Genomic DNA, 12,962 nt, shown 5'->3' with positions numbered 1-12,962 from the left:
ACAGTATCTTGGTCATTCCTCTCCACAACAAGTTCCTTGTCAATTGTGTAATCAACTTGGTCACACTGCTCCGTTTTGTCATTCAAAACCGTTGGAACGACAGGGCTGTCAAATCTGTGGTAAGAGGAATCATACTACCTGGTATTGCTTCTTCAATGACAAAGGTCCCAATTTTGGTGGTCCAAACTATCCTCATATGTCAAGCAATGCGTATGCTCCTTCTGCACCTCCTCAGTCCAATTTTCAGGCTCTGCATACAGTCTCTTCTCCGTCACCTTCAGCTACCACATCTCATCATCAACCACAAATTTGGCTCACTGACTCGGGGGCCACAAATCATATGACTACAGATCTCAGTAATTTGTCATTGGCCTCTCCCTATCCCTCTAATGAGACAGTGCAAACTGCTAATGGTGCAGGTTTGGAAATATCTCATATTGGTAGTTCTATTATTCAAACACCTGTGCAGCCTCTCAAATTGAACTCAATTCTCTATGTGCCTAAACTATCTCACAATTTGTTGTCAGTTCATCGCATTTGTCTTGATAACAATTGTTGGTTGGTGTTTGATGCTTTTTGTTTCTGGATCCAGGACAAAGCCACATGGAGGATATTATACAAGGGCCAATGTAGTAATGGACTCTATCCTATTCCTTCTCTTGTCGATCCTCATTCCCTTCCTTCTCACGGCAATTCTAAAGATTTTGCATTGCTTGGACAGCTTGTTAGCTCTAATCTCTGGCACAATAGGTTAGGACACCCGTCCAATAATGTTGCTTCTCTTATGCTTAGTAGGTCTCACATATCTTGTACCAAAGATTCTGCTCCTATGCTCTGTCATAGTTGTTTAGAGGGCAAGTTCACTAAATTGCCTTTTCAGTCTAGTGAACACAAATCTGTAATTCCATTTGAAATTGTACACAGTGACCTTTGGGGTCCTTCTCCGTGTAATTCCATTGATGGATACAAGTACTATGTGACTCTTATTGATGAGTGCACTAGGTATTGTTGGTTGTTCCCTCTTGTTAATAAATCAGACTTCTTTGAGACTTTTGTTGTCTTCTACTCCTTTGTACATACTCAATTCTCTGCTTCTATTAAGATTTTACAAACTGATGGTGGGGGGGAATATAGCAGCAATAAACTTACCAACTTTCTTCACAGTAAAGGGATACTTCATCATAAGTCTTGTCCACATACTCCAGAACAAAATGGCTTGGCCGAGAGAAAACATAGACATATTGTTGAAACTACTGTCACCTTGTTACAATCTGCCAAGTTACCTTCTTCTTTCTGGACTTTTGCTTGCCAAGTTGCTGTCTATCTTATAAATCGAATGCCTACCCCAGTTTTGAAACAGTGCTCACCGTTTGAAATGCTTTTTGGGACTCCTCCTCTTTTAACACATCTTAAGGTGTTTGGATGTTCTTGCTTTCCTTTGTTGAGACCTTATATTCAATCCAAGTTTCAAGCTAAAACCATTGAGTGTGTTTTTCTTGGGTATGCATCCAATTACAAAGGTTTTATTTGCTTTGATGTGCTAAAGGGTAGGTTCTACATTTCTAGGCATGTAGTATTTGATGAATCTAGATTTCCCTACCCTCATTTGTCTTTATTACCTAAGCACCACCCTGTCCCATCTTCTTTCTCTCAGTCCTCCTCCCCTCTTCCATTCACAACCTTGGATAATCTCTTAGTTCCAACTCCACCATCACCCTCATCTTCACCATCACACTCTTTATCTACTGAGATAATATCTTCACCCTCAGTTTCTTCTCAGTCCATTACTGCTACTACAAGTGGTGCTCCTCCACTCCCTGTGGACTCTGATTTTGGTCCTGATTTACTTCCGGTGGTCTTACCAATTGCTCCCCTTAATTTGCATCCTATGCAAACCAGAAGTAAGAATGGCATCTTCAAGAAGAAAGTGTTTTTGAGTCATGTTGCTGATTCTAGCAATGTTGATTTAACCTTGGTAGAACCTGCCACATTCAAGTCTGCAATGAAAGTACCAGTCTGGTTTCACGCTATGCAGGAAGAGATTGATGCATTGCATCATCAACACACTTGGAGTCTTGTCCATTTGCCTCCCAATAAGAATCTTGTTGGCTGCAAATGGGTTTTCAAACTCAAAAAGAATTCAGATGGTACAGTGGCTCGGCATAAAGCTCGACTTGTTGCAAAGGGGTTTAGTCAAGAACCTGGCTTGGATTATGGTGAAACCTTTAGTCCAGTGGTTAAACCAACCACTGTGAGGTTAGTTCTCGCTTTGGCAGCTCATTTTAATTGGAATCTTCGCCAATTGGATGTCAAGAATGCGTTTTTACATGGATTTCTAACTGAAGAAGTGTATATGGCCCAACCCCCTGGTTTTGGAGATGCTGCACATCCTGAATTAGTTTGTAAACTTCACAAGTCACTGTATGGGTTGAAACAGGCTCCTCGAGCCTGGAATGACAGATTTACAAGCTTTCTTCCCTCTCTTGGGTTTCAAGCCACTTATTCAGATTCTTCTCTATTTGTTAAGACAGTTGGTAGTGATATTGTGGTGCTTTTACTCTACGTTGATGATATCATTATCACTGGTAGTTCTACTCAACTTATTCAACAGGTGATTCATTCTTTAACTGCTGAATTTGATATCAAGGACTTGGGTGTGCTGCATTATTTTCTGGGCATTCAGGTTACCAAAACTGCTCAGGGGTTGTTTCTTTCCCAGTCTAAATATATTACGGATTTGTTGCAGAAAGTTGAGATGATGGATTCTAAAGCTTGTGATACTCCTTGCTTACCTAATAATAGGTTACTTAAGGACGATGGTTCTCCTTACAACAATCCCACAGTTTATCGCAGTATTGTTGGTGCCCTACAGTACCTCACGTTTACTCGCCCAGATATTGCATTCTCAGTTCATCAAGTGTGTCAATTTATGCAATCTCCAATGGTGTCACATTTTACAGCTGTTAAGCGGATTTTGAGGTATCTCAAGGGGACATTATCTGTTGGCATGGCCTATACTCGGGGCGATTTGACATTGAAAGCATTCAGTGATGCAGATTGGGCTGGTGATCCCAATGATCGGAGGTCCACTACTGGTTTGGTTATATTCTTGGGCAACAATCCTATTTCTTGGTCCTCCAAGAAACAAAACACTGTTTCTCGTTCTTCTACTGAAGCAGAATATAGAGCTATGTCTACTACATCTGCCGAGCTGGATTGGATTCAACAGGTGCTGGACTTTATGCATATCAAGTCTGCTCCTACTCCTGTTCTCTTCTGTGACAATCTTTCTGCCATAGCGTTGTCTTTTAATCCCGTTCAACACCAACGCACGAAACATATTGAGATTGATGTGCACTTTGTGCGTGAAAGGGTCGCTAAGAAGCAACTGGTTGTTCAGTTTGTATCCTCTCGAGAACAATTTGCTGATATTCTGACTAAGGGTCTCAGTGCCCCTCTGTTTCGGTCTCATTGTTTCAACCTCATGCTTGGATCATCCACTCATGAGTTTGAGGGGGCATGTAAGGATATAGATATAGACAGTGGCTAGGATTGTGCCATCTGTCACAGGATTATAACTCTTAGTTAGTTAAGTTGTTAGAGAATGTATTCTTTCTATAAATACATCATTATAATAGTTTGAGATTAAGTAAAACAGAAAATAATAATAAAGATTCAATAGTTCTCTCTCTCTCTCAATCTTTCTCTCTCTATTTCTTGAAGCTCTGTTCTTCTCTCTTGATCTCTTCATTTTCTGTATTAACAGTACATTGCTCTAGGCTTGCATCTTCTACATCCATTAAGGCTGATGAGGATGTAACGATAGGTTCTGATCCACTATTCCATATCATGATCAGATGGAATTGATGGGCAACTATGCTCGGTTTCAGATGAAGCTGGTAAACCCATAGGTAAGATAGCAGTATCATATCCAAAAACATAATCCATGCCGGTAGATGCAACACCACTATCAACTACAGCTGCTACATGTTCTTTCTCCCTTTTAAATTTCTGCAATTACCATAAACATTTCAACTCTAGAATAAAAGAAAAGAAAAAAAAATGGGTGAAAACCAAAATGAGAATAGAAAACTGTACCACTATATCATTGGACACTGACTCACGAGCATCTAGAAGTGCAGCTATCGGAGGGAAAGTACTTGTAAGTGAAAGAACATCAGCAATAAATGATGGTGGATATTTAACTTGAGAATCACCGCCGAATATACCCATGTTCATCAGAGATTCATCTCCTTCAGTTCCAATAAGATTGAGTGGAAGGTTGCACATATTAGCCATCACTACTCTTAACATTCTTGTATGAGCTGAAGAATCTGTGAGAAAAATAAACCCTAGTAATCTTGTAGAGGAAGAAAGAAAGCTCAATTGTATTTCTCTGATCTTCTGTTTTTACATACACACCGACTTAACAGAAAAAGAAAAGAATATAAAGCCTATTTATACCACATATCAAAAGTAGCTTATCTCTAAACCTAGTGCTAACATGGCAATTGCCTTATGTGGCACATGTATATCCAATACCCCCCCTCAATCTTAACTGGGATACCCCAGATTAAGATTGTTACAATGTCGAAGAAAATCGGGGCCATGTAAAACCTTGGTAAGTATATCTGCGATTTGGTCTTGGGTAGGCACATACTGCACATACTGCACATCCATATCTCCTTTTTGAACACGCTCTCGGACAAAGTGAAAATCTGTTTCTAAATGCTTGATCCTTGAGTGATGAATAGGATTCAAGCTCAATGCAATGGCAGATTGATTATCACACAGCAAAAGAGGTGGATTGGAAACAATAGCACACAAATCACACAATATCAACCGAATCCATGCAATATCAGCAGCAGCATGTGCAAGAGCTTTATATTCTGCTTCGGTGGAACTGCGAGAAACAGAACTTTGTTTCTTGGATTGCCAAGAGATGGGATTGGCACCAAGATAGACCACATAACCTGTGATAGACCGTCTGGTATTAACATCAGCAGCCCAATCAGAGTCACTATAACCTCTGATATCAATCCCACTACCAGAAGTAAAAGTCAATCCACATTTCATTGTGCCTTGTAAAAACTGAATAATTCGCTTTACCAAACCAAGATGAACATCAGTAGGAGCATGCATAAATTGACACACAGTATTAACCGCAAAAGCAATATCTGGCCTTGTAAAAGTTAGATATTGCAATGATCCAACAAGGCTTCTGTACAAAGTAGGGTCTATCAACAATTCCCCTTCAGCAACCAAAACAGAACTATGAGGCTTGCAAGGAGTAGCACATGATTTACAATTATCCATGCCTACTTTATGAATCAAGTCCTTAATATACTTCTCCTGATGAACAAACATAGCACCATTGGACTTGTATTGGATTTGCAAACCCAAAAAATATGTTAATTGACCCATGTCCGTAAGAGAAAAAACACCAACAAGATCATCAATAATAGATTGAATTAAAGTAGTATTGGAGCCTGTAAGGATTATATCATCGACATAGAGAAGTAGTATAACCATATCAGTACCCACTTGTTTAACAAAAAGACTGGAATCTGAGGAAGAAGTATGAAAACCCACGGCTGCCAAATAACCTGTAAATTTAGCATTCCATGCTCGGGGAGCTTGCTTAAGCCCTTACAAGGACTTAACCAACTTACACACATGTGTTGGACACTGAAGATTGACAAACCCTGGAGGTTGCTTCATGTACACCTCCTCATTTAACTCTCCATGTAAAAAGGCGTTTTTCACATCAAGTTGTCGGAGAGACCATTTATAAGTTGTAGCCAATGCAAGAATCATCCGTACAGTTGTGTGCCGAACCACAGGACTAAAGGTCTCTGTATAATCCAAGCCTTTTTCTTGACTAAAACCCTGAGCAACAAGTCGAGCTTTATATCGAGAAATAGTCTCATTAGGATTCCTCTTGATTTTATACACCCACTTACATCCAATGATGTTTTTATCAGAACGAGAAGGAACGAGAAGCCATGTACCTTGGGTTTGAAGTGCATCATATTCATCTTGCATCGCAGATTGCCATTGAGGCAATTGAGAAGCAAGTTTAAAAGTTGCAGGTTCAGCAGAATCTGTAATATCGGCAATGAAGGTGAATCCACCAGAAAAATGAGTGTCTTCATGTAAGGTTAGTGAGTGAACTTCATGAAATGTTGCTGAAAGGGCAGAATAATCCCTTCTTGTTATAGCACCAGTTTTGAGTCTCGTTTGAATTCCCTGAGGAATAGAAGAACTAGACTGAGATAAATCAGCCTCCAGTTGAAGGGAATTAGGCACAGGTAACATAGAAGAAGACTGAGAAGCAACTGAACTTGAGCTGATATGATGATTTTGAGCACCAGCAACAATATGAGGAGAAGATGTTGACTCCAAGCCATGTGTACTTAATGAAGAGGACACAGAGACATTATGTGGTTGAACATAAGAATCAATACCAGAGTGAGACAGATTTAAGGCATCCAAATGAACTACAATAGGGCGGGAAAGATTAGAAGTGGAAGACACACCAGTATCAGAACACCTTGTATCAGAAAGAGTGGTGGCAAAAGGAAAGCAATTCTCATCATGTAGAACATGTCGAGAAAGAAAGAACTTGTGTGTCAACCTGTTAAAGCAAATAGTTCCTTTATAACCAGAAAAGTAACCTAGAAAAACACATTGAGTGGATCTTGGTTGAAGCTTGTGATCATTGTATGGCCTGAGATAAGGATAAATGGCTGAGCCAAAGACTTTTAAAGATGAAATCTCTGGTAAAGTGTGAAACAACTTCTGAAAAGGTGAAACCATACCAATAGTCTTGCTAGGCATTCAATTTAGTAAAAACACCGCATGTGCCACAACATGATACCAAAACTTATGGGGAAGACTAGCAGCTGTCAACAAAGTAATAGCAGTTTCTATGATGTGTCGATGCTTTCTTTCCACTAAACCATTCTGTTGTGGTGTATATGGACAAGAAATAAAATGAACAATACCATGATTAGCAAGATAATCCTTAAATGCAGTGCTCAGAAATTCTCCTCCTCCATCAGATTGTAACACCTTAATCTTTGTGTTAAATTGATTCTCAACATAGGCAAAGAACTTGACAAATGTACCAAAAACCTCTGATTTATTCATTAATGGAAAGAGCCATACAAACCGAGTTGTTTCATCTACAAATGACACATAATATCTGAAGCCTTCTATAGATGCTATTGGTGAAGGATCCCAAACGTCACTGTGAATCTTATGAAAAGGAATCTCAACTCTATCTAGTCGTTCAACAAATGGTAATCTACTCATTTTACCACTAAAACAATGAGAACAAGGTTGATCCGGTACATCATGACTAAAAGAAATATTTGAACTCCTAAGCATAGCTGTCAAGACATCATTAGAAGGATGTCCAAGTCTGTGATGCCACAAAGATGACTTAACTGCTTTGCCAACAAATGCAGAACAAGAAGAATCATCTGGAGTCAACACCTTGGGAAATAAATGGACAGGAATGCGAAAAAGCTCAAGATTGTTACTCTTTCCTTGGTAAAGAATCAGCCCCGTTGCTTTGTCCTGCACATAGAACTGAGTATCATCACAAATAAACCAACTGTGATTGTCTTTACACAACTGCTGAACAGACAACAAATTGACTGTTAACATCGGCACATGCAAGACATTTCGAAGACATAAAGTATGTGAAGATGTAGGTAAGAAGGCAGTGCCAATGTGATTGACAGTTAAACCATCACCATTGCCAACAACAATTCGTTTATCTCCAGTATAAGGAATAGCTGTATCTAACAGATTAACATTGGGACTCATGTGATGTGAGGCACCAGTGTCAAGAATCCAAGAACCATCACCAGAAGAAGTTTGTGCATTCAAAGCAGGTATATCAGATGAAACATCATGATCTTAAGAACTACATAAAATAAGAGAAGACTGGCCTTGATTTACAGAAGCTTGAAAATCTGGAGGAACTTGTGGAGTAGTGAAAGAAACCCCTTGATAACCAGAAAGGTCAGGAAACTGAACTGGAGGTGGAACACCAGGATACTGGAACTGAGAAGGATAATCTTGAAAGGTATAGTTGGCACTGAGGGAATGAGGAGGAGGAGCCCCTTGGTAAGCATAGTTACCCCTGTGTCGACAATCAATGGCAATATGGCCCCTCTTACCACAAATCTGACATTCTTGCACAACCGGAGTAGTTTCATTTCTGTACAGACAAGTCACTGCCGTATGTCCTTTCCTTGAACAAATCTGACATTCAGGAACTATATTCGGTCTAGTGGTAGTGTTACCTGACCAGTAATTACTAGATCGATTACCATTGAACTTAGGTCGATAGCCACCATTCCCTTTGCCTCTGTAACCATTACCTCCAGATGAATTGCCATAGTTATGACCAGAAGAATTATAACCACTATGACCAGACTGAGTACTATAGGTATTACCAAAAGAAGTATGGCCATTATTATAACCAAAAGACCTAGGTCCCTGATTACCAAAATTATTTCTAGGCCCACTAAAAACATTAGCATTATGAGGAGGAAACTGCTGACAAGTCTGAGAAGTTGAGCCACCTGAATTAGAAGAATCGGGAGCAACAAGACCAAAGCCAAAATTGGATGACTATGGCACCGTAGAATCAGAACCAATAGAATGACTGGATGCATGTGAAACTGATTGATATGCAGAATTACCACCAGAAGAAAATGGAACAGAACCATTACCATACATAGCTGCCATGCTATGAACAAGAGACTGCATCCTAGCTTCTATAATCTTTTCAGCCCCTAAGAGTTGAGCCCTGAATTCTTTCAACGAGATAGGTGTATCTCTGGCCAATACCACAATTCTGATCGTATCAAAGTCAGCAGGTAAACCAGTCAATGCAGCAATAACCAAATCATTGTCTGTAATCTTTTCACCAGCTGCAATAAGTTTGTCTTTAATTGCCTTTAACCTCAACAAAAACTTATCAACATTATCACTTCCTTTCTGAATAGTGTGTAACTCAGCTTTCAAATGATTCACAGTAGCACTTGAGACAAACATATATCTATCTTGTAAGGCAGTCCAAGCTTCATGAGTAGTTTTACAACCAACAACATATTCCATGGCATCATCACTCAAAGTGGCAATAAGAAGACTCAAAAGAGCCATATCAGTTTGAACCCAAGCTTTATATGCAGTACTAATTTCATTGGTAACCCCTAATTCAGGAGTAATAAGAAATTTGGGATGACAAACTGATTCACCAGTAAAATGATCAAACAAATCATACCCACGAAGAACAGAACAGAATTGAAAGTTCCACTTGATGAAATTGTCATCATTCAACTTAATAGTCAACATTCCCAAAAGATTTTCAAGTTTAACTGAGTCAGTCATCATGCGTGAGTAGAAATTGACACCACACAGAAATGGGAACAGAAAAACCCAGAGAAATCTTCTTCCAAAACACAGAATTCAACAACAAGAATCTACAATCTTGATGAACAATTGGTTATCGACCTTAGTTCATCAACCAATATGAAATTAATTGGCATCGGCCTTCAAGAAAACAGTCAAATCTTCAACTAAAAAAAAAAAACACAATATGTGATGATTCATCGAGGCATCGGCCTTTAACACAGATGAATCCAAGAAATTCGGAAAAAAAAAATTCCCAAATTTTCTTCAATCGAGAGAAAGAATCAAGAAAATCTCACGGAGCAGCGGAAAGAACACACCCAGAATCAATCGCGCAAGCATATCTGGCTCTCGATACCATCTTAACATTCTTGTAAGAGCTGAAGAATCTGTGAGAAAAATAAACCCTAGTAATCTTGTAGAGGAAGAAAGAAAGCTCAATTGTATTTCTCTGATCTTCTGTTTTTACATACACACCGACTTAACAGAAAAAGAAAAGAATATAAAGCCTATTTATACCACATATCAAAAGTAGCTTATCTCTAAAGCTAGTGCTAACGTGGCAATTGCCTTATGTGGCACATGTATATCCAATAACTACCTCTGCTAACACGTCAGCAGAGATACTGGAGATAAGAATTTCCAAAGAACCAACAGCTTTTTCACCTTGAGCAACCAGCGCATCAAACATAGCAACAAGTTGCTGTACAGGTCCACTATCACCATCTCCTCTAGAAGTGGTAGTTCCACTTGAAGAAACGTCATCTTGAGACGCAGAAACATTCCTATCTAACTCTTTAGCCGAATCCCCAGAGACACTGGATGTCAATTTGGCACGCTTTCCTGATACATCTTCATCCACTGCAAGATCACTACTATCAAGTGCTCCTAACCGTTTCTTCCCGGAACTACTTTGCACAGCATTAGATATGTTAATAGTGGGCTTCTCTTCCTGCAAAACATAAAGCTCATGCTCAAGAAGCTTCAAGATACATGATGCCCATGGCCCAATGTGTTTTTTTTTTAGCCTCTACAGATCTTATATAATATGAAATAGGAAGAAAAGGTGAAGGAATACCTTAGTAACTAGAGAATCATCTAGCCCGTCTTCCACACTTCCATTAATCTTGCATTCTTGCTGGGTGGCTAGCTCTACCAGCCCTCCAGCTTGCATCTTTCTCATATCACCAACCAAACGATCCCGCCACTGCAGAATGCAAACTCCATTATTCAGATTCTTTATACTAAAGTAAATCACACAAAGTAGAAACAAGGTTACATCAATTAAAGAAAACAAACTGTATTGTATTGCAACAGATAATGAGAATGATGAACTATTCCTTTTACAAGAAATCAATGTTTCAAAGCTATTAATGCTTTCAAAGCTATCAGTATTTCCAAAGGTATCAATGTTTTCAAAGCTGAAGACAGGCAATAAAATTCGTGGAATTGTTCAAGCGTAAAAAAATCCTCCAAGTGGGTTTCTAATTATATTCTTTGAACCTTTACTGAAAGAGTTTGTCTGACACTTCTTTTGGGTTGGAAATATTTTGGGTAATCACTAATCGACATACACTATCATTGATCCATTGATAGACTAAATAAGATGGTGATAGAAGTTTTCCCCACTTTTGTTATAAAATGTTGAACATACAAGTGCAAACTGTTCATAGAAATCTTTTGAGTAAGGCCCCGTTTGTTACACATCCTAAGAGCGGCAGGCTTAACTAGGATTACAGTCCTATGTTTGGTATGGTCAAGGACTACAATAATGAGACTAACATGGATTAAAAGAGGCTTTGCGCCTCACTAAACCCCATAATCTAATCATGAGCAAAGCCCGGTATTATAAAGTACGTGCTAGAAACCTCTTGGCTCCAAACCTGAATCAACCTTGTGCAGGTCTCCAGCTGTAGACGGGTTGGACTGATCGGAGAGGGAATTTTGGAGAGGTGGAAATCTGGGTGGACGATTTGGAGAAGGTGATTTTAGTTTGGTGTTACCGTGTTACAATAGACTTTGGTTATGGTTGATTGAACAAAGGAAACAAATTAAACAGAAATTGTCGCAGATTGAGATGCTGCAGTGTGCCATGGTAGTTGTTCTGGTATATTTCTTATCTTCAGGAAGCTCTGCACTTCCACCCAAATACCATCAAGAATTTCAACTTGGCTGAAACTCGAGCACCCAGATCCTCTCTCTATCTCTCTCGCGGATATGGAATCTCCCAACCCAAATCAACCACCACCAACCCACCACCGCAAATACCTACAGAGGTTGATGGAGAAGACAAATGTCAAACCAAATCTACCAGACAGGTTTCCAAACTAGAATCCGTATGAATATCTAGTACCAACACAGTCTCTGAAATGGAATAGGACAATTGGTTTCCAAAGATCAAGCTGCTACTCCACCGCAACAGATCATGCAAAGGGAAAATTCTATGGGGTATTTCTAGAATCAATTGTTGGACAGCGTGCACTCAATCACAATACCATGACAGACACATTTTCACGTTTTGTAGAAAGTTCTTCAATTGTAGCAACATCCTTACTGAAAGAATAAATACTATATTTATGATTGAATATGATCCTAACTCCTTAATAAGTTGACATTTACCCAAAACATAGGTCATCATGCCACTCAAAGAACAATTCTTTATAAATTTAAACATCATCGTTCGGGGTAACTGTTTGATATCAGGAGACATAGTTATCACTTATCAACACCCATGACCTAGGTTCATACATATGTTATGTTTAAACTTTTTTCTTACCAAACCCAGTGACTAAAGAGGGGAAACGAAAAGAAAATTCCCTTATAACATGCACTTCCTCCTATTATTGAGAGGCAGTGTTTGTAAAGTGAGAACAATTTTTACACCTTTTACTTTTCGGGTGATGTTAGAGAGAGACTATCTTTTTCGATCATATTTTGTAGATTACATGGTGTAGCAGTTGATGGTTGGTCTAAATCATTAAAAACGAAATTCAACCATCAACCACCACATCATGTGGTTTACAAAATAATGGTCTAAAACGATAGTCTCCCTAGCATTTCCCTTACTTTTCTCATGGAGAACAGCTCCTTTGGAGCTCCAGATATGGTTTACATATGTTTAATCTTGAAAACTAGTTTTAAATTGCAGAGGGTCATCTACACCTTATCAGCATTAAAATTTAGGACACAAGGCCAGTATGGAGTAATGCATAACAGTGGTAGAAAATTGAATATGGCCCAAGAAAACCAAGATACCTGTTAATAAGCACAACGATCACTAAGCTACCAAGCGATTTCACAGTTGGGAACCTGAGTTGATCAAGCAATAAACCCAAACTTTTACTAGCCTCAATTGACAAATCTCCAACATTGAGTAGGGGATGACCACCACGAAGCCAGGATACATTAAAATCCACCAAGTCCCCTACAAAGCGGACAAGTATCCTTCATAAGCAAAAACAAGCCAGTTCAGTTCTGAGCCTAAATAACAGAGTCAATTTTAATTACCTTCATGAGCAGGGGACGCCGGG

The 12,962-nt window shown here is 39.1% G+C and overlaps 1 protein-coding gene across 2 annotated transcripts; it reads right to left on the bottom strand.

The window, feature by feature from the left end:
* Positions 1-9,848: 9,848 nt before the first annotated feature.
* Positions 9,849-12,856, bottom strand: LOC103433660 (uncharacterized). 2 transcript variants are annotated; one of them, XM_070819975.1, is made up of 3 exons: positions 12,688-12,856; positions 10,511-10,639; positions 9,849-10,384 (listed from the first exon to the last, which is right to left on the bottom strand). In XM_070819975.1, the coding sequence occupies exons 2-3, from the start codon at positions 10,613-10,615 to the stop codon at positions 10,004-10,006; spliced, it is 486 nt and encodes a 161-aa protein (XP_070676076.1). In that variant the 5' UTR covers positions 10,616-10,639; positions 12,688-12,856; the 3' UTR covers positions 9,849-10,003. The 2 variants fall into 2 exon arrangements, with proteins under 2 accessions (XP_070676076.1, XP_017187478.1); XM_017331989.3 differs by lacking the exon at positions 12,688-12,856 and having other exon boundaries at positions 10,511-10,893.
* Between the last annotated feature and the right edge of the window lie 106 nt (positions 12,857-12,962).

Source organism: Malus domestica, chromosome 04, assembly GCF_042453785.1.
Source record: "Malus domestica chromosome 04, GDT2T_hap1".
NCBI classification, from domain to species: domain Eukaryota; kingdom Viridiplantae; phylum Streptophyta; class Magnoliopsida; order Rosales; family Rosaceae; genus Malus; species Malus domestica.
The sequence above is the reverse complement of the archived record's forward strand: the minus strand, read 5'-3'. Positions and strand labels throughout refer to the sequence as shown.